General features: G+C 58.0%; 1 protein-coding gene across 2 annotated transcripts; it reads right to left on the bottom strand.

The window, feature by feature from the left end:
• Positions 1-1,283: 1,283 nt before the first annotated feature.
• On the bottom strand, positions 1,284-13,980 carry PGF (placental growth factor). 2 transcript variants are annotated; one of them, XM_044917968.1, is made up of 7 exons: positions 13,799-13,980; positions 12,531-12,580; positions 7,999-8,195; positions 7,205-7,281; positions 5,059-5,088; positions 4,889-4,951; positions 1,284-2,031 (listed from the first exon to the last, which is right to left on the bottom strand). In XM_044917968.1, the coding sequence occupies exons 1-7, from the start codon at positions 13,864-13,866 to the stop codon at positions 2,004-2,006; spliced, it is 513 nt and encodes a 170-aa protein (XP_044773903.1). In that variant the 5' UTR covers positions 13,867-13,980; the 3' UTR covers positions 1,284-2,003. The 2 variants fall into 2 exon arrangements, with proteins under 2 accessions (XP_044773903.1, XP_021535245.1); XM_021679570.1 differs by lacking the exon at positions 4,889-4,951 and having other exon boundaries at positions 12,531-12,576; positions 13,795-13,980.
• Positions 13,981-19,775: the final 5,795 nt, after the last annotated feature.

The following is a 19,775-nucleotide window of genomic DNA, read 5'->3' as shown; positions in this document are numbered from 1 at the left end:
GGTGGTGCTCCACAAACATATAATGAGCAAATGAAGAGGGCCCTCTGAGACCTAAAGGGCACCCAATATGGTCAAACAGACCAGTCAGTTCCCTTCCTGCTCCTTCCTGCTGTGAGCCTCCCAGCCACCAATGCTGATTTTCACTTCTGGCCTCCAAGAGCTTCTCTGATCTTTGTTTAGCTCTCTACAGGGGTTGCTGGCCTGGGAGGGGAGGGTGATGTCCAAGTGAGCGGCCCTGTGAGGCTGACGGCCTTGGACATGCTGCAGGGGCTGGGCTGGGGTCCCTGGAGCTGAGCCAGAGGCCTGACCAAGGGGAAGTGGTGCTCTTCCCAGCTTTCAGTCTGTCAAAGGCAGTAGCTCAGGATGGCTACAGCCCTAACGTGGAGAAGTAGGAGAGAAGTGCATTTCTCCTGCAAAGCATGTCCCCCCAGGCTGGCCCACACCTCCTCCATGACCAGGCCAGAACCAGAGTGTCCTCCAGGAGGGCCCAGGCCTCCGTGAACACACTGCCAAGGGCAGCTGCCTCAGCAGGGCTGCTCCACCCCACCCTACCCCACCCCACAGCGCCCGACCCTCCCTGGCTTCCCTCCAGAGCCCGAGGCCAGCCCCTGCCCCCTGGGTCCCTGTGGGTTTGTCCTGAGCAGCCTCAGATGACAGAAATGGGGAAGTCCCCCGCCCGCAACACATAGGACAGAAACACACACGTGCGCCTTGCAGGTCACAGGCAGGTGGGAATCTGACAGTATGCGGTTTGGACCGAAAAAAGAAAAAAAGGGAACTTTTTCTCATTTCATGCCAAGGTGTCCAGGAGGAAGGCAGAGGAAGATGAGAGGTAAAAAGAAGAAATCGGGCATCTGCAGATCCCCGCCCTCAGCCGCCCAAGCAGGCTGGGGGTGTTGCAGCTGGGACATCTCCTCCAAGAGCTGGGAGAAGCCCGGGAGCCCCCCCTTCACTCAGGGTCCGGGGTGGGGGTGGGGGCCAGGCACTGGAGTTGCGTGGGGGGCGGGGCATGGGGGCAGGGGAAGAGGAGGGTGCTCTTGAATTTGAGGCTGTTCCGGGTGGCTGGGGCCAGACCCCCCCCCCTTTGAGGCCACGATTACATCTTGGGAACCCCTCCGCACGGCAGGAGTGGAGCCCAGGCTTTTGCCCGAAGCAGCTGCGAAGGGACCACCGCAGGGCCTGCGGGAGCGGCCCTGAGCGCGCCGCCCCTCTTCCCGCCCCGCTCCCGCGATCTGCTGTGCCCCGCGGACGCGCCGCCCCGCAAAGCCGGCTCCAGACTAGAATACTTTATTCAAGAGAATCTGGCTTGGCGGTCAGACGCAGTCAGGGGCAGCTGGCTCCACGTCCAGTCAATGGACAGGCCCCCTCTTTGCCTGTGTCCCTGAGAGGGGCAGGCGGTGATGCCCTGACCGTAAAGAACAATGTCCCAGCGCGAGCAGTGACAAGACGTGGAGAGAGACCTAGGGGACAAGCAGTGGCAGGCAACCGCCGGTCTCCAGAGCGGAGCTTCTGGCTCTGCAGGGAGCCCAGCTGCTGCCAGGCGGAGGAAGACGCTGCGGGACTCCTCCACCCGCTGCCTGCCTTCCCTGCCTTCCCCTCCCCAGCCTGGGCCAGGGCTCCAGAGCAGGCCCGTCCACTCCTACGTTGGCCAGGAGCGCCCGGAGCCCCAGGCCCGGGACCCGGCGGCCGTCCCCGCTCCCTTTCCCAGCGCAGGGAAGCCCGCTGGGGCCCCGCTGGCCCCTCACGAAGCCACAGGTCTTGTTTCTTCTCCAGCTGCAGCGCACGTGGGTCTGGGGCTGCCTTCTTTCTCTCACGTTCTGGTTAAGGCACTGAATTCCTGAGGGTCCTGTCCCTCCATGCCCCTCATTGCGGAGGGAGCAAGTCATTCAGCAGGGATACAATTGGCTAATAAATAGAGGGCAGGTGTCAGCAGGGAGGTAACTGAGTGTGGCCGTAATAAATACAGGAGCCAGGGGTGAGATGTCTCTCCTCCGAGGGGCCGGTTACCTCCGGGGAACAGTATGGCCGCACCTGCCAGAGACCAAACACAGAGAGGGGGTATCAGCACCCCGTGAGGGCGGGGGTCCCTCCTATGGGAGGGGGGGCAAACCTGGAGGGAAAGCTTGGACAGGGAACACAGGGAGATTGCAGCATTCCTGGGTGTCTGCTTGCACTGAGGCCAAGAAGCTAGGAGTTACTCTTCACCAAGCACTTACCCCGGTGCCCAGCCCCATGCTAAGCACTTTTTCATTGCCCTTTAACAACTGCCTATGAGGAATACCCTACTGTCACTTCCCTTTCGAAGACAAAACAAAACAAAAACCCAAAACCAACTTCAGGCTCAGAGAGGTTAAGACATTTGCCCGAGGTCACACAGCTAGTCAGTCACAGAGCCAACTTTGAACCCACGCAATAATGCCTCTGGTTACTCTAGGACAGCAGTCCCCTAAGGGGGGGGGGGGTCTAGGCAACCCTAGATATGCATGGAGATTGTCCGAGGGGCGTGTGAGTACTGATGGTGCTCAGAGAATGGGTTTGCAGCCTGCACATACCGTCTGCCCTGAAGACCATCTGCGTGAGAAAGTGCCTGAGGTCTGCTTTCCCACCGCCTCGCCCACAACTGCCCTGCTCCCTCTGGGAAGGAAAGGAGCATCTTGCCCCTTCCTAAACTGGGTCAGTACTTTGCCCCAGGGTAAAAGTACTGGGGTGGGGACAGTGAACGAAAGGACAACTTGAGATATTGAGGTAAGTGTTAGGAAAGGAGATAGGGTCCATGACTGGGCCACCAAGGCTTTTGCAAGTCAAGTGGTTTCCAAGTCTTCTGCTTTCAACAAAACTGAAGAACAATTTAACGGAATTGTCAGCTAATATGTCAAGAGGAGCGATTTTTTGTTAGCAGATCACCTTGAGGCTTTTGGCAAATAACTTGGAAGGAGTTCAAGTGACTGTGTGACATCTAGTCCCATTTATTTATTTATGTGAGCACAGTTTCTCAACCTTTCCATCTATTAAAAAAATGAGAATGGAATTAATGCTGAATCCTGTCTCAGTCTGGCAAGAGGTAACATTCATTAATGGATTCACTAACTAATTAAAAAGAGGTAGCCACCTCCATCTCACTGAGATGCACTCCCGGTAAGACTGATTATACTTTTGTGTTTTGCATTTATTAAAATATGATGTATTTGTGCTGTTTTGATCAATTGGTACTACTAATAATTATTGTGACGATTTATTCCAGGGGAGAACTTAGAGTTTTCTGTTCACAGGAAAATGAAAAATCATTCAAATTTATATACCATTGTCATGGCAGATAAATACAATAAGGTGATAGATCAGGCACTTTTGAACATTAAAACGTACTAAGCTAGGCCACTCTGTGGGGGGAGTGGAAGGGAAACACAAGGTCAAGGGAAAAAGAAGCAATGTAAACATGCAACCACTAAAGCAGAGTGTTCACATTTCTTTTTTAAAGTGAATGATGAGGGGGCACCTGGGTGGCTCAGTCGGTTAAGCGTCTGCCTTCAGCTCAGGTCAGGTCCCAGGGTCCTGGGATCGAGTCCCGCATCAGGCTCCCTGCTCCCCAGGGAGTCTGCTTCTCTCTCTGCCTGCCATTCCCCCTACTTGTGCTCTCTGTCAAATAAATAAAATCTTTTTGTAAAAAAAAAGTGAATGATGGTGAGTATTAGGATAGCTTATCCTGTGGGGTAACGTGGAGGGCATATAATGACTTTACTAAAATATTAACATTTATAACATACCAGAAATGATGCCCTTTGCAACTGTTTATAATTTTGATGAAAAAGTTCAATATCAACGTAAAAATAAGCAAGGGAGCACATGAGTTTTTAAAATTTGTTCAGGAGATTCCCAAATGAGATGTTTGAGCACCACTGTCCCGGCAAATGGAGCAACGAGACACTTTCGGTCTGGGGCTGCCTGGCAGGGGCTGGGGGAGCCCCACGTTGACTACACCGCTGGCTTCTCCTTCCAGTCTGTGCCTGGGCCCAAGGGAGAAATGAGGGCCACACACTTTCAGGGGACAAACATCCCCAGAATCCCTGTCCTCATGGAATGGGGTGGAAGTCTCCATTCACAGAGGGGAGGGCTCATGGGGTAGGACATGGGTCAGCTCCAGTCCCATGGTATGAAATGATTTCCTGGAGTCTGGCATGGGGAAGAGGCAGGCTCTAAAGGAGAACCACCGTGTGGCTGAATTTCTGTGCCTGTGAAATATTTTTACTATTTACTCTCACAGATTTGGGCTTTGTCGCTCTAATCCTCCCCCAGACACACGCAGGCCTGGGCTCCAGCCTGGGCCTCCAGGTGTGAAGCCAAGATGAGCAGGCAACATTGAGAGGGAAAGAGGAAGCTAGTGGACCCCCAAGGTCCCCTGCATGGGTGGGGAGTGGAGGGGTGGCAAAAATACAGGCCCGGGAGCCAGTCGGGGTGGGGGGTTGCACCTCCCTGGGGCCACTAGGAAGTAGGCCTGGGTATGTCTGCAGCTGTCGGACTTTTCATCACTAGTATGAGCAAGTGTGGTGTGGGTCTGTTCACTGAGGTGCCTGGCACACAGTAAGTGCCTAGTAGATGTCTGCAGAATGACTGAGGGCTCCCCTCTACACATAGAGAGAAAGGAGGCTCAGAGAGGTGATATGACTTGCTCGGGGCCATGAAGAGACTCGGGGCTAAGCCTGATCAAGAACCAAGGTCCCCTGATGCTTCCTGGGCCCTAGATTCTCTAGGAGATGCTGGCTCCCTGTTCTGCCCCCAGACTGCCCTGGGCCTTGCTTTTCCCTTCCCGACCATTGATCCCTGCCGGCAGGGCTGGGGCTCCCCTCTGGCCCGGCCTCCTTGCCATCCCTGGTCCCCGTCTCCGCACACTCACAGGTGGCAGTCTGTGGGTCTCTGCTTCTCTCTCTTCCTCTTCCCCCTGCCCTTGGGTCTCCTCCTGCAATAAGCCAAAAGCGTCAAGACAAAGTGGCTGGGGGGCCCCCCATGCTAGGACAGGGGCCAGCAGGGCCGAGAATAGCCCGGAGCCCCAGCCAGGCCACTTACCTTTCTGGCTTCATCTTCTCCCACAGAGGCCTGGGAAAACAGAGAGACCAGGGGAGAGTCAGGAAACCAGTAAGTGGGGCTCCCTGCCACCCCCACATCTCTCAGACCTCCAGAGCCTGGGTCCTGCAGTTAGTGCTGACACCACTAGGGGGCAGGATGGAGCCAGCGAGGGAGGGATGGCCAGAGGCCTCTGGGCTTCAGCTTCCACTCTAGGCTTTTGTGAACCCACCAAGAGAGATAGGAATCTCCTCTTGGGGCCCCTTTCCACACCCTTCTGCACTCCTCAGCCTCTTGGCATTGAGTGTGTGGACTTGTGAGTTTGTTCTCTGCTGACTTTCTCTGTTCACTTCCTTCCCTTGTACCTGCCTTTCCTCCCAGAGTGCATTGTGGGAGTTTCTGCAAGGACAGTGAGTGAGGGGCAAGGCCCTGGCCTGGAGGATGGCTGCCACCAGCTGAGGCTCTGCCTGGCAGCGCACGCCCGCCACCCCCACCCTGGGGATGAATGTCGCTGCCGGCAACAGCAGGGGGAGTGCGTGAGGGGGTGGAATGAAGGGAGGTGAGCGCGAGCCCCACAGTCACCACGCATGCCCTGGCTCAGCCTGCGGGGCTGTGGCTGGTGGCCCAGAAGTGAGAAGAAAGGTGTCCCTGTTGCCCAGCCCGTTGGAAGGGGACAGGGCCTCAGTCTCCCCTGGGAACAGGGTGGGGGCGTGGGCAGGGTGGTAACCGTCCGCTTTGGCGCCAGGGAATGCTGCCCTGGGTATCTCCCCTGGGAGCCAGCGCGGGGCACGGCCCGGGCCAGTCAGGGCCTCTTGGACTGCCTGGCCAGGTCTCTGCCATCTTGGGCCCGTAAGAGACACTCTTGGAGCCTCAGTCTCCCCAGTCCACCGGCCCCAAAAGAGCAGTTGGAGGGCAAAGGTGACATAGAAGGTGAAGGGTCACTGAGTGGCGCTGGGCCCGGGAGGGCTCACTACTGAACGATTGTTACATGGCTAAGCCCTGGCTAGGACGGAAGGGAGGCAATGGACTAAAGCAGGGCCTCCAACAGAGGTACAGTGGAGAGGGCCTAGAGCCTGGGCTCAGGTCCAAAAGGGGTGGCCAGAGCCCTGCACAGTAGGCAGGGCAAGGCCAGGGCAGTGCTGGGGCTCCCGAAGAAACATGAGAAAGGGCAGGCTCAGGCGTTAGATAAGCGGGGGTTCACTCACTAGCTGTGGCAAATAATGTAACTGTTCCAAGCCTCCGTTTCCTCATCTGTAAAATGGGGACAACAATAGTACCTACTACCTCGTAGGGTTGTTACCAGAGGAGGGACCTTGTCTGCCTTGCTCACTACTGTATTTAAGCATTTAGGATGCGCCTGGCATACAGTAGGCAGTCAATAAATGTTTGTTGAATAACTGAGACAACATTTAAGGGCCTCGTGTGGGGCTAGGCACAGAAGAGGTGCACACGATAAATAGTGGTCCTCCCCCTGTCTTCTGGCCCCAGGACAGGGCTCAGGACGTCCAGTCCGGTGCCTCCATCCATGGCCCAGGGGTACCAGGAGAGTACCAGGTTCCAGCCCATTTCTCTCCTCCCTGAGCCTGGTTAAAGTGTTGGGCCTGCTACTCCTGGTAACTAATGTTCAGGGTGCCCTGGGCAAAAGTGGTAAGACTGGTGCTGGGCAGAGTCTCCACCAGGTAGAGGCATGACTTTAAAGAAAGCCCACTGACTCCTTCTTTCTGCTGCTTTTCTCCTGCCGGGCCCATCCCTCTCTGTGCCCCGCAGTCCAGCGTCCCCTCCCCCGGGGAGCCAGCCGGGCCGGGAACGAAGTCCAGGCTAGCAATGTCTTTGGCCCACACACCTCTTCCAGGGCTGTGGCAGCTCCCTCCCATCTCAGGGAGGGGGACAGCGTGCCCCCCACCCCTGCACGTCGAGGACGGGCCCAGGCTTCCGCTGCCCCTACGGCGTCTGGGGCAGCTGTGCTCCAGCTGATGGGACCCCTTCCCCAGGCCAACCCAGCCCATGTGGGGGATAAAAGGCAGCTGCCGCTGCTCCCCGACTTCCTTGGTCTTCCTCGGCAGGAGGAAGGTGCAGGAGGGATGGGCAGCCGCTCGGCTGAGGTTGCCAAGTACGAAGGGCCTGTCCCAGCTGCTCCCTGAGGACCTACCTGCACTCGCAACGGATGTGCTGAGAGAACGTCAGCTCCACATAGGAGGGCCGGTCCTCAGAGTGGATCTTCAGGAGCTTCAGGGAGAGAAGAGTTTGATGCCTGGATTGCGGGATGGCTGTGGGTTTCCAACATTCTCTCCACCCTCTCCTCGCAAGGAGGGCCAGACTCTTGTTTCCCACCAGCCTTTGGATGGCGTACTCTCATTCTGCTCTGAGTGGGCGGCAAACAGCCCTCGCACCTGTGTGGGGGTCTGGGGGAGGCCCCTGTCCCTCCTCACCCAGAGCCACCAGCACAGCACCAGCGTAGGAAGGGGGTGCCCTGCCCTGGAGTCAGAGAGACCTGTGTGCCATCTTGGTTCTTCTACCTGCTGAGCAAGTGAAAGAGCAGCTCTGACCCTCAAGCTCTTCCTCGGTGCAATGTACCTAACACTTGCCTTGAGGGATTGAATGTTGAGGTAACAGAAGTCACATTTAGGAGGCGCCTTGTGCAGGGCTCGGCCTCACTAACAAAGGGCCCAATAAACCAGAGTGTGTGCGTGTGTGTGTGTGTGTGTGTGTGTACATGAGCGCAAAGCCCAGGGCGTCAAATGCTCCTAGTGCACACACACAGGGACTTCTTGAATCTGAACAGACTTCTTTTCCAAGCTCAACCGGATATCCTTGGGTCTCGGGGTGGGACCAGGCTAGAGCCTGGGGAAAGCTGGTATCGCAGCACGTGAGCGGGCCCCATGCTGGCCCGGGGGGGCCCGTGACCGGGACCGCGGCCGCCCGCCTCCCGGCCGGGGCGCCTACCTGCATGGTGACGTTGACGGTCTCTGCGGGCACACAGTGCAGGTTCTCGTCCCCACAGCAGCCGGCGCAGCGCAGCAGGGAGACGCAGGATGGGCTGAACATGTGCTCCACCTCGCCGGGGTACTCTGACACGATGTCCACCAACCTCTCCAGTGCCCGGCAGTAGCTGCGGCCCCACACCTCCTGGAAGGGCACCACTACAAGGAGGCACACACGGCCGCGTCGGGCCCCAGTCCCTGCTCCCCAGGCCCTGCAGGGCCTTGCAGGTTCAGCCCACGCTCCCTCCTCCAAGAAGCCCCCAGCCTCTGTGAGCTCCCTGTGCTCCGAACCCCTGACACGAGGCCTCTGGGGTGACTGCTGGCCGCGCAGCTCATCTGCCGCACAGAAATCCCAGCCCCGTGGAGTTGCTCAGTGCCGGGCTCTCCACTCTGTTCTCCGCGCAGGCACCCCTATCGGCTTTGGTGCCCTTGGAGCTTGGAGGAGCGTGTCTTGGCAGCTCCTCAGGCCCTCTGGGTCTTTCTCAGGCCTGATCGAGTGCTTCTCGATCGTGGGGAATTTGCAGAAAGCAGTCAGTTCAGCATGACTGGCTTGTAGAGTCCCACAGGGAGGGTTAGCCTTCCCTTTAGTCCTCATTTTCTGCCCCACTCTGAGCCAGCTCCTCTACCTGGCAGCCAAGGCCACAGCCAGCAATGTGCCCCGAACCCACTCTCCGTATCCATCACCCTCACACCACGCCCGGCTGCATCACTGTAACTCCCACCTTTGGGATATGCTCCGTGTCCCCTTCCCTTTTCTAACCAAATAAAGCCCACCACCCCACCTCCTCTCTGAAGCCTTCCCCAACTTCCCCAGTCTGAACAATATTCCTCCTTGCAGCAGAATTTGGCCCCTGGGGCCTTGCCCTATCTTGGCCACTAGTAGATCTTATCTCCTCTACAACCAAGCTGAGGCTCCGTGAGGACAGGAGCCCAAGCACCATGGGGAACACAGGCTAAGTAATGTCTGATTGGTTAGATGATAGTTCACTGAGACTTATCACAGACACCCCTGACCCCTACTAGGTCCTGTGTGGTCATGACCAGGATCTCGTGTGGGCTGATCTGGAATCTCTCAAAAGATGCTGCTCCTTCAAGGAAAGGCCTGGGGCCTGGTCCCAAACAGAGGCTCATAGGAAGTGAGTAGCTAGAGCTAGGAGACCTGGCTTCTAGTCCTGGCCCTATCCTGGGCTGTATGACCTTGGGAAGGTCACTTAACCTTTCTGGGTATATCAGTTTCCTCAGCCAGGGGAAAACAAAAAGGTTGGGACTAGATGGTTGCTAAGGCCTCTCTCGGCTCTGACAGACGGTCTGGGATTCTGTGCGTGCAACCCTGCCCAGCCTTGAGACTGTGGGCAGAGAGACCTCTCCCACACTGGGTCATCCTGCCCTATACCTGACAGTTGTCATCAGCTGATGGGGGAGAATAGGGCAGCTGGATCACCTGGGGACCCCACAGCCTCTGTCCCAGAGCCGTGGCCTCTCCTGACAGCCCCTCACTTCTCCCCACGGCCTTTCCTAGGAGACAGAAGGGGCCAAAGTCCATTCCACTGAGCCTGCAAGGCCTAGTCTCAGGGTAATCTTAGAGGAAAAATAAACTTCAGCCCTAACAGAGGCCCTCTGGAAAGGGCTGCAAGCTGGTGGAAAATACCCAAGAGGTGGTGTATCCCCGTGGAGCTGGCCAAGGCAGCCACAGAGGCAATAAACCATGCTTATCTGGGTGTCTGCCTCTCCATTCTGCCCTGTCTGCTTAGGGGGTACTAGGAGCTGGGCCTGGGGACCCGCGGGGTGCCAGATGCCTCCCCTGGTCCCACCTCTCCAGGCCACGGGGACACTCTCCCTGGACCCAAGTGGGAAACAAGCCCTCTCCCTGTGAGCAGCCACGGTGCCCTGGGGAAGCCGGCCTGTGCGGTTTGAGGCCAGGGGAGCCTGTCCCTGTTGTAACTGCAGGAGCGCGCGTTCAGTCTGAAATCCACGAGCACTGCGGAACTCGGAGTGTTTAATCTCCACTACGGACAACATAAATAACAGCAGAGGGACAGCCAGCTGCCAAAGTGCCATGGAAAGCTCAGGCCCCTGCTCTGGGACCAGCCATTGGGGTGAGGGGCGGTAAGCAGCAGAGAAGGGGCACCTCAACCCCCTCCCATTCTCCACATGGACCCCCACCCGGCTGGGCAGGCAGGGCCACGGCCAGGTCAAGTAGAGCTGCCTGGGTTTGGCGGCAGAATGGATCTCCTTTCCTCACCCCACACCCCGCTATGCTCCAGGGCCCCGGAATCTGCCACTTTGTGGGCCACATGGCCAGACCGTGTGGGGAGGAGGAGGGGGAGAGGGCTAAGAAGGAGGCGGGCTGGGCCTGGTTTATCTGGCGGCCACCAGGAAAGAGGGCAATTCATCCCTGGAGGCCACAGTCTGGGCATGTGGGAGAAACAGAGCGGGTTGTGAGGGGCTGGCTCCCGGAGCATGGGGACTGCTCCCAGATGGCGGCTGAGCCCCTCAGGAGAGAACCCTGCTCAGCAGCTTCCGAGAGCACTTCCTCTGGCCCCAGACCTGCTCCAGAGGCAGGGTGAGGTAAGATGAACTAGAGGGCATGGTTCCGTCAGGCACCTGGCCGGGGCTGGCCGGTCCCATGGGCTGCTGCTGGGGCCTCAAATGGGCTCTCCGCAATCTCTCACCAGCTCCAGGGGCAAGCCTCCCATCCTGCTCCAGCTGCCTACCACCCAGGACAGAGGAATCGCAGGAAGGGAAGTGTTTAATCCTGAGAGCAAGCTCCTAGGGAGGGGCCACAGGGCTGGGCGGAGCCACTGGCCACCAGCCTGGGTTCAGCAGGTGTCCCCTCCATGGCACCGGCAGGGCACACAGCCAGCCTGCCGAAAGGGACATCCTGCTCATGCTTGCTCAGCCGTGAGCCACGGGGAGGCCTGGTGCTGTGCACACTGACTTTGCCACATATACTGAGGCGCATCTGAGGCTTTAGGAGACCCCAAGGGCCTCTCTGAGCCTCAGGTTCTCCTTCTATAAAAGGTAGAGCATATGAATGCCTTCCCAGTTCACAGCCTGTGGGCAGCTCAAAATTGCAGTAAATGCCCAATGCTAGTACCATGAATCGTAATAGTAAAAATCAACGTCCATGGCTGCAAAATACAGAGCATGCTGTCTCTTGTCTGGTGTTAGCGAGAGGGGATGGCTTTTCCATATGGTGGTGACTGGGGTCCCAAACTCATGGTACTTGCCCTGGCCACAATACAGATCCCTGACTGATTGGGATGGCAGGTGAGCTGCCCTAATGAACTGACACGTCTAAGCTTCCTCACCCCTGTCCCTGGGAGACATATACTCCTGTGTCTCCTCCATGGAGTCAGAGAAGTGCACAATCTTAGAGAAAGAACCTTGGATATCATGTAATCTAATATTCCCATTTTACAGATGAGGAAACGGAGGCTCAGACTTCTTTGGTGACTGTTGCCTGAAATACACTAAAAGAATCAAAGAGGCCATGGGGTGGAGATGGTTGATGGGCCCCTCCCCAAATCCCAAGAGCATGATATTGTGACAGTCCCAGGGGGCACAGCAAGGAGAGGGGGAGAGTGTCAGTGAAGTTAAGGGCTGCTACCTCCTCCGCCTTCTCAGTGCCCGAGGGGCCTGGGACTCCGTGCCCAAGGGGCCCAGAAGCATAGCCAGGCCCAGGAGAGGTTGGCCACCAGGCGGGTAGGGCAGCAGAGGGAGGGTGTTCCCGCTTTTGGAGGCTACCACGAGTGTGCGTGCGCACGCCCCTACACGCTCCCTCTCCCACGGCACGATAGGAAGGCTCGGTAGTGGTGTGTGGCTTTGCTGCACGTCCCAGAGAGGCAGGGAGGGAGGAGCGAGGCAGGGGGCCTGGCATGGGACTCCTGCCTTCTGCACGTATGTCTCTTTGGCAAATGACACACCCTTTGATGATTGCCTCTTGATGCAACCCAGGGTGGGGAGTGGAGGGGCCTGGGAGGGCAGGACTCATGTTCTGTCTGTTTGTAATCAATGGAAAGGCCTGGTCAGATCCCCACAGCTCCGCCAGGGCTGGGCTTCTGGGAAGGTCCCCTCATCCCTCCCTAATCCTCTTGACTGCTTGCCCACTGCAACCAGCTCCCAGACCCCTAGTGCAGCCCCTAGCTCTCACTGCCTGCACTGCCCTCTGAGACCCCATCCGCCTCCTTACATCATGTTGGGAAGGGGCTCCGAGCCAACTGGACGAACCCTGGGTATACCGGCCCCAGCCTCACTCTCTGTGGGCTGGGTGACCCTGGCCCAGGAACACACCTCACTAGGCCTCTAGGTCCCAATGAAGGATCTCTCAGGTCCTGCCAACTTTGTCAGCCAGGATGTCAGCCAGCGTGCAGACTCTCCCGAACTTCCTATCAGCCTGTGCCCATCCTTGACGCCAATCCCTTCTTATTCTGTGCAGAGGACTGGGAGGAGCGGGTTTGGTGAGCATGTGCATCCCCAGCCCAGTGTGCTTACCTTCCACCTCTGACGAGCCATTCCCAGCAGACAAGGCCCACTGCTGCGGACAGAAAGGGGCAGAGGTGAGGGGGGTCCACCTGGGGCCTCTGCACTCTGTGGCCAGGTTGGCGAGAGGGCAGAGGCCCCTCTGAGCTCCTTACCACCCGCTGCCCACACTCTGCCCCGTCTCAGAGCCGCCTCTTTCCAAGTGCAGCTAAAACCTCCCTGGACCCTGGATGGATCCCATCCCTCTCTCTGGCCTCAGTTTCCTCATTTGGAAAGAGTGGGAGGCTAGAGGATTTGGGAGACCCTTTGCCTTCTGTGTCTCAAAGATCTTGCAGTCCTTCGGGGTCTCCCTTCTCCCCAGCCCCAGGCCAGTCCTGCGGGCCCCTGTGCAGCACGCCTTGGCTGGGCGCCAGAGCTCGGGGGAGGTGATCAGCTGGTGGGAGCTGAGGGGCTGGAGCGGGTGGCGCCAGGAGCCAGTGCTGCGGGTAAGGTTACACCTCTGGCCAGCCCCACAGCAGACAGGCAGCGGCAGGTAGGTAGTGGGGCTCTTCCGTCCCGCAGGGCTGCCCAGCCCACCCGCTCCCTGGTTGGAGCTGGAGACTCCTGGGGCAGCAGGACAGTGCAGTGGGAAGGGATCTCATTGGCTTTGTCAGGATTTCACTGCCCAAGCTGGCTCCCAGCCAGACTCACCCGGCTCCTGGGAAAAGGGCCCTGCTCGCTTCCCCAGGCCCTGCACGCAGGAACTGTGACTGCCCACCCGGGGAAAGAGGGCATAGCAGGACCTCTTGTCTCACCCGTAGCCCACCCAGAAGCCCTGGGCTCACCCAGAGCCTCGGTGGGGGCAGGGCCCAGCCTCCCCACCAATGGCCTCTTCAGCTGGCTTCCCCGCCACCAGGCCAGGTCAGAGGTCCTGGGGGCGCCTGCCTGGTCATGGGGCCCCGACCCTGACCACAAGGCCAGGGACCCGCCAGGGATTAGCGCAGAGATGCTTTTAGCAAAGCCACCAGGGCTCCAGGGGCCAGACAGGAAACCTCCCTCCCTTCCCTGTGGCTTCCCTGCCCCCGCCAAGACAGACCCCGGAGCTGGAGTCTGGGACAGCCCAGCCTGAGGTCTCCTCCCAGAAGACGTGGTCCAGCCTGGCTCCTGGGAAGTGTGTGGACATCCATGGAGGTGCCGCTCCCCCGAGGGGTTCTGTGATTTCAGAACCCCTGCCTCGAGTGCTGGAGATTGGGAAGATTAGGGGGGCCAGTCTGGGGTTGGGATAGGTCTTACCTGGGGGGGGCACAGCGGGCAGTGCCAGCCCAGCCAGGAGCTGCAGGAAGCAAGTGAACAGCCTCATGGCAGGCATCTTCTCAGACGTCCCAAGCCAGGAGGTTCCAAGGGAAAACCACCATGCTCGGCCCCCTGGGGGAGCCCCTGGCACAGGAGGAGAGGACCTCACTGCTGCCCCGAGGTCCCCGCAGGTGGCCCGAGCATCCTCTGGAAGCCCCAGGAGCCTGGAGCCCGCAGGCAGGGCTGGGGCCGGGGCACCTGATGCGGAGCGCCCGGCGGGGCGGGGCGGTGTGGGGCAGGCGGGTCCCTGGGGAGGGCCCGTCGGGCGCCCAGCGCGACCCCAGGGCCTCTCTTGGCTGGCCAGTGGAGACGCAGTCTCCTCTTCAGACTGCAGCTCTCTTCTGGGACTGCAGCCGGTTGGCGACTGGGTTTCAAGGGCCGTGAGTGGGGCGGGGCTGCAGGCCCGCCCCGCCCACCGTCGACGAGGCCTGGGAGCGGCCGAGCGCCTCGCGGGGCTGGGGTGGCGGCGGCGGCGGCGGCGGCGACGACGCGGACCCGAGCGCGCCCGGGCCGCAGCGCTTGGAAGGGACGCCCCCCACCCAACCCCACCCACCCCCATCCCCCGCCGCTGCGGCTCCCGCCCCGCCGCCGCCGCCGCCCAGCCTGCAGCTGCCCCCGGGGCCGCTCGGAGCCTGGTGCCCCGCGGGGCGCCCGTGACCTAGGCGGCCCCCAGTGCCGACCCGCAGAGGGGCAGACGGCTGCGCTCCCGCTCCTCTAGGCCGGCGTGGCTGCGCGCAGCCGGGTGGTGGAGCCCAGCGTTTGCCACGAGGCTCCTGACTTCAGCGGCCCCTGCAGAAACTGCAGCTCCAGAACCCTAGGAAGGCAGCAGCGTGCCCCCTATGCCATCCCCACAGTCCTCAGGGGTGAAAGGAGGATTTTATAGATTTTATAGATGAAGAAACCGAGGTTCCCAGAGTGCCCCTGCCTGTATATGTTGTACATACATCTGCACTCTGGAAAAGGGTGTGCGTGTGTGTCTGTGTGTTTTTGAGGAACTGACAGAGACAACACACAAGCGTGGGGCTCCAGAGCCGCCTCTCCACCCCAGGCATACTTCTGGCCAAGCACGCAGACAGCAGGGCACCCCAGCTGTGGGCACCTGGCTGAGGGTCCAGCACCATTTTCTCCTGTGGGAAGCGGCTTTCTCAGGCTGCCACATGTAGTTTGGAGAGTGGCCTAGTGCTGCATTTCCTCCCAGTCCAGGAGGAGGAAATGCTCTAACTCGGCAGGGGTCTGCCTCTAGGGGTCTGTGTGTGGGGGTGTGTGGGTGTGCATGTGTAGGGGCATTTGTGTGTGACTGTGGAGATCCACGTGTGCCAGGAGTCTATGTGGTCTGGGTGTCTATCTGCGTGTGTCTGCTGTATGTTCAAGTGCGGCTTGTGTGTGGGTCTGGCCTCTCAGTAGCTCTGTATGCTTGTGTGATTTTGTGTGTATGTGTCCGCTGTGTCTCTAGGTGTGTTTGCAAGTGTGTCTGAATGTGCATTTGAGTGTGACTGTGAGTCTGTATGCCTGCCTGTCTTTGTGTGTCTTTCTGTGTGGGTGAATATCTGGACTGGCTTCCGTGAAAGACTGTGCATCTCTGGGCATTTGTGTGTGCCCTCCTGCAGTCCTCGCGCGTTCATCACCCCCACTGCCCTCCCCGCACAGCCCCCTGGCTGCAAGAACCTGGCAGGAGTCAAGGATTGGCCTGGGCCTGGGGCCGGTGGGCGCCGTGGGAGAGGGGGAGACCTGGGAGGCAGCCCCTACCGCTCACATTCCAGCCAGAAGCAGAGAGGCCAGGGCAGCCCCAACTCTCACCCCAGTGACCTCTGTGTCCATTGCCTGCCTGCCCACCCACGCGGGCCTGCCAGAGAGACTGCCGCCCTGCCTGGCCAAGCCCGGAGGTCCAAGAGCCAGGGGCCAGTCATCAGCCAGCTAAGCGGGGGCTGCAAAGAACATTCCGACGAGCTCCAACATGCTAGGGCTCGTGGAGCAGACAGACTCCTTCCTGGGCCCAGGGTCATGGTGGAGGGTTGTCTGGGCATTGCTGTGTATGTGTATGGGGGTGAGTAGATGTGTGTTTGTGCATATCTCGATCATGTATGTTTACCCATAACATCTGTGTATGTGTAGTACATGCGTTTATGTGTGTCTTTATTTTGGATTTGGATTTGTGTATGTGGGCACAGGTGTGTGTTGTGCATCAGTATGTGTATTTAAATATCTGTATTGTATCTGCTTGTCTGTAACTGAAGGGTTTGAGCACTTATGCATTGGGCATGTTTGCCTGTGACTGTGTATGTAGAGGCCTGCATATATTGTTTTATGTGCATGTGTTTGCGTTCATTCATTCTTTCATTTGACGCAAAGCTTCAGCCCTACTGTGCTTTAGGCACTGCCCCCGGGGGCATGTGGTGCAGAGGTTCCCTCAAAGTTTCTGTTCGTGGGGGCTGGTACAGACGGCTGAGGCGTCTCCTCTCTTTTCTACACTCTTGAGTGAGACACTCTTAAGCGTCTGCCTTCGGCTCAGGTCATGTTCCCAGGGTCCTGGGATCGAGCCCCACATCGGCCTCCCTGCGCTGCGGGAAGCCTGCTTCTCCCTCTCCCACTCCCCCTGCTTGTGTTCCTTCTCTCGCTATCTCTCTCTGTCAAATAAATAAATCTTTAAAAAAAAAAAAAAACCTGGACAATGTCTGCGGTTCCCACAAGTGGGCCTGTTCTGTCACTAACCTGGGGACCATAGGCTTCTAAACCTGGCTTCTTGTATCGTGAGATGAAATAGCTAGGGTAGGCTGGGGGCCGAAACCAATGAGACCCAACATTTCCATGGGTTAGATAGAAGCCTACTCTTGTTCACATCCAGTCCAGGGCAGGTGTGCTGGTGGCTCTGCCCTCCTGAGCTGCGAGTCCAGCCCTTACCGGCCATATAACCTAAAGTCACTTCCTCTGCTTCTCAGAGCCCCCACTGCCTCCATCCAAAGTGGGAATAATAACAGTCCTTTTACTGATCGCCTGACTTCTGATTCAACTTTTAATTCTTACTAGAGATACAAAAACACTCCAGTTACAGAGCAGGGTCCTTGCCATCACGGACATGAGACAGATGGAAAATAAAGAATTGTATGCTTCTGCTAACTGCAAGGAGCAAACGATGCGGGGAGGCGCATGTGTGTGCAGCCTCCTCCACCTCCCATGCCCCCATATTCTCACCATCACCATCCAGGCAGTCAGGTCCCAGCTGTCATCAAGGCCTTCGGAGCAGATCCACTAGCAGAGTCAACGCCACAACTCCACACTGAACTGTTTATTGTTGCAATCATTTGTTGGTGTTGCAGGGAGAGAGATGATGTTTAGTGAGCACTTATGATGGGCCAAGCACTGTGCCTGGTGCTTGAGTCACTTCAACTTGGCTGAATTCCACCACAGCCCTGGGAGGTAGTTTTAATTATTCCCATTTTGAAGATGGGAAGATGGAGGTGCAGAGAGTTTAAGTAATTTGCCCACAGTCATTTAGCTACTAGAGAAGTGACGAGATGAGGGTCAACCTAGGTCTTTCTCCAAGCTCTTTCCAGTGAGCATAAGCTGTCTCTGCCAACCATATTGCAAATACCTTGAAGGTAGGGTCCATGTCTTGAACCTTTTCTGAGTCTTCCCCTTGCCGGAGCAGAGTGGATGCCTGGCAGACTCTGAAACGTTGATGTGTGGGATGGAGAAGCCCTCATCCCAGGCCTGGAGCTGACCCTGTCACAGGGAGTCAGGCAAATATAGGTAAACACAGGGGTCTAGGCCATGGAAACACTGTCTAGGCCATGACAGTAGTCACCCTGAGCAGCTGTAGGGTCTAGTCCTGCATGCCAGGCTGCCAGGCCAGCCCCTTCCTCCCAAGGCTGCCCCCAAACACTCAGCTTCCCACACCTTGCATTAGTCACAGTTTTAGCCTGAAACACCTGCCTCAACCCATCCCAATTTCTTGTCTTTCAGCTTCCTGACTCATTTTCCCATTTTGGCCTAGCCTCTTCATTGTCTTGACCCTCTGAACTATTTCCTAACTATGACCTTTTCCTATTCCCTTGATGGCAATTCAGCATCTGCCTCTGGAGCACTGTCCCTGAGCCCCAGACCTGGGTATGGCCAGAGGTGGGTGAGAAGTAGAGTATCCAAGGACTAGAATCTCTCCTTTCCTGGCTGGCAGGGACAGCAGTAGCGGGCAGCTGGGGCCGAGGGCCTTTCGACTTTATAGGCTGGGTGAGCTGTAGCCACCAGCTAGCCAAGGTCATCAGCGGGAAGCTGCCTGGTTGGCCTTCTCTACCTTCTCCTCCTCCCCTCGGGCTGGGATTTCCTGTGGGCCCACCCCAGCCTTAACACTGAGCCCCTTTCCTTCTCTCCACGCACTTCTTCCGGGCGGGCTGCGATGGCCTGGCTGGCCACCACCGCTGGGTGAGATACCCCTCATCCAGCACCCAGCACCTTGAATTGTTTCTCCATCGTAGCACCGGGCCGTCAGTCTCATCACTGCCTAGCTACTTGTCTGTCTTCCCTCAGACTGTAGGTCTGAGAAGGCAGGCACTTGTTCACCCTTGGATCGCCGGCACCTTGTCCAGTGTCTGGCACACAGTAAGGGCTTAATGTTTGTTGAGTTGGATCACTCCTCCAAGCACTCTCTCCTCTCCCCACAGGGACTATGTCCCAAGTCTGCCCATTCCTTACCCAATTGTCCTTCAGTCTTCAGAGGTAGCCCTCCTAGACCCCATGCCCGAGACAACTTGGGTGGGCCTCTCTGGTAGGGGCAAGTGTGGGAGGACAACCTCCCATTACTATGTAATCACGCCCTGGGTTGGTCACCACAGCCCCGCCAGCCCCCAGGGGACAAGGCTCATGCTTCTGGCCAGAGACCAGAACCCAGTGGGGGGCCTGGGGTGGGGTCAGGTTGGAAAGGAGACAAAAGTAGAGCCCACGGGTGACCAAGTGGTTCCCGGGGGGCGGGAAACAAGATGGCATCAGCCACGAGGGCTGTGAACAAGTGAAGCCAGGCAAGGTGCCCGCCGCCTTGTCCCAGGCCTTCGGGGTGACGCGTCATCACCAGAGGATCGGAAACCTGTATTTTGGGAACTTGGCAGCCAGGGCTGGGTTTTTCGTGTTTTCTGTAATTATTTCCCTTTTGTTCTCCCTTAGTATTTAGTAAAGCCCTTTGTGAAAATGCCAGCTGGTCTCAGCTGTGCTAAGAGGATGACAAAGGGGTCCTCTGTGTGTGCTTGGCCCTCCACTTTAATGGAGGGACCTCGCTTAGTGTGACAGCAGAGTCAAGGACCACCAAGGGCAAAGGGAGGCTCTGGGGCCACAGCCAGCACCTCGTGTTCAGCAGCCTCTCTGACGCTGAGCCTCCTTCCCGGTCCCAGACGGGGCTTTATTGAAACCAGAGGGGCTGGAGGGCTGGCCAGCCCTGGCTGCTTGGAGGGAGGGCATTTGTTTGGATCCTGGTGGTGTCCAAAGCTCTCGAGACATCCAGAGGCCAGGCACCTGCTGTGCTCTGGCTACCCAAAGGGGGGGGGCAGTCCCTCCCCACCTGGGGCCACTTGGCAAGCTGATGTCGAGGAATCAGGCTCACGAGCGGGTGCCGGAGCTGCCTCCTTTTCCTGCTCTCCCAGCCCAGGAGCCTTGCTAAGTCTTGGTCCCCTGCCTGCACGCTGCCCACCAGGATGGAGGCTCAGCTGGTCCCTTCCCAACTGCAGGGACCCCTCTGCATCCTTATCTCCTGTGACTATGTCCTGATTCTCCTCCTGGCCCTCATCTTTTCCCCATTGCATCTCTCAGCTGCCCTGGTGAGAGGGGCCTGGGAGACCTTCCTCCTCAGGAACAATTGCCCCTTTCTCTCTGTTGTGTAAGTGATACACGAGGAGAGGAAGCTATTTGTAACTAATCGGCTGTGATGTGGAACGGAGCTCAGGG

The sequence above is a fragment of the Neomonachus schauinslandi genome, chromosome 9 (genome assembly GCF_002201575.2).
Source record: "Neomonachus schauinslandi chromosome 9, ASM220157v2, whole genome shotgun sequence".
Classification (NCBI taxonomy): Eukaryota; Metazoa; Chordata; class Mammalia; order Carnivora; family Phocidae; genus Neomonachus; species Neomonachus schauinslandi.
Note: the sequence above shows the minus strand (reverse complement) of the source record. Positions and strands in the feature narration are given on the sequence as shown.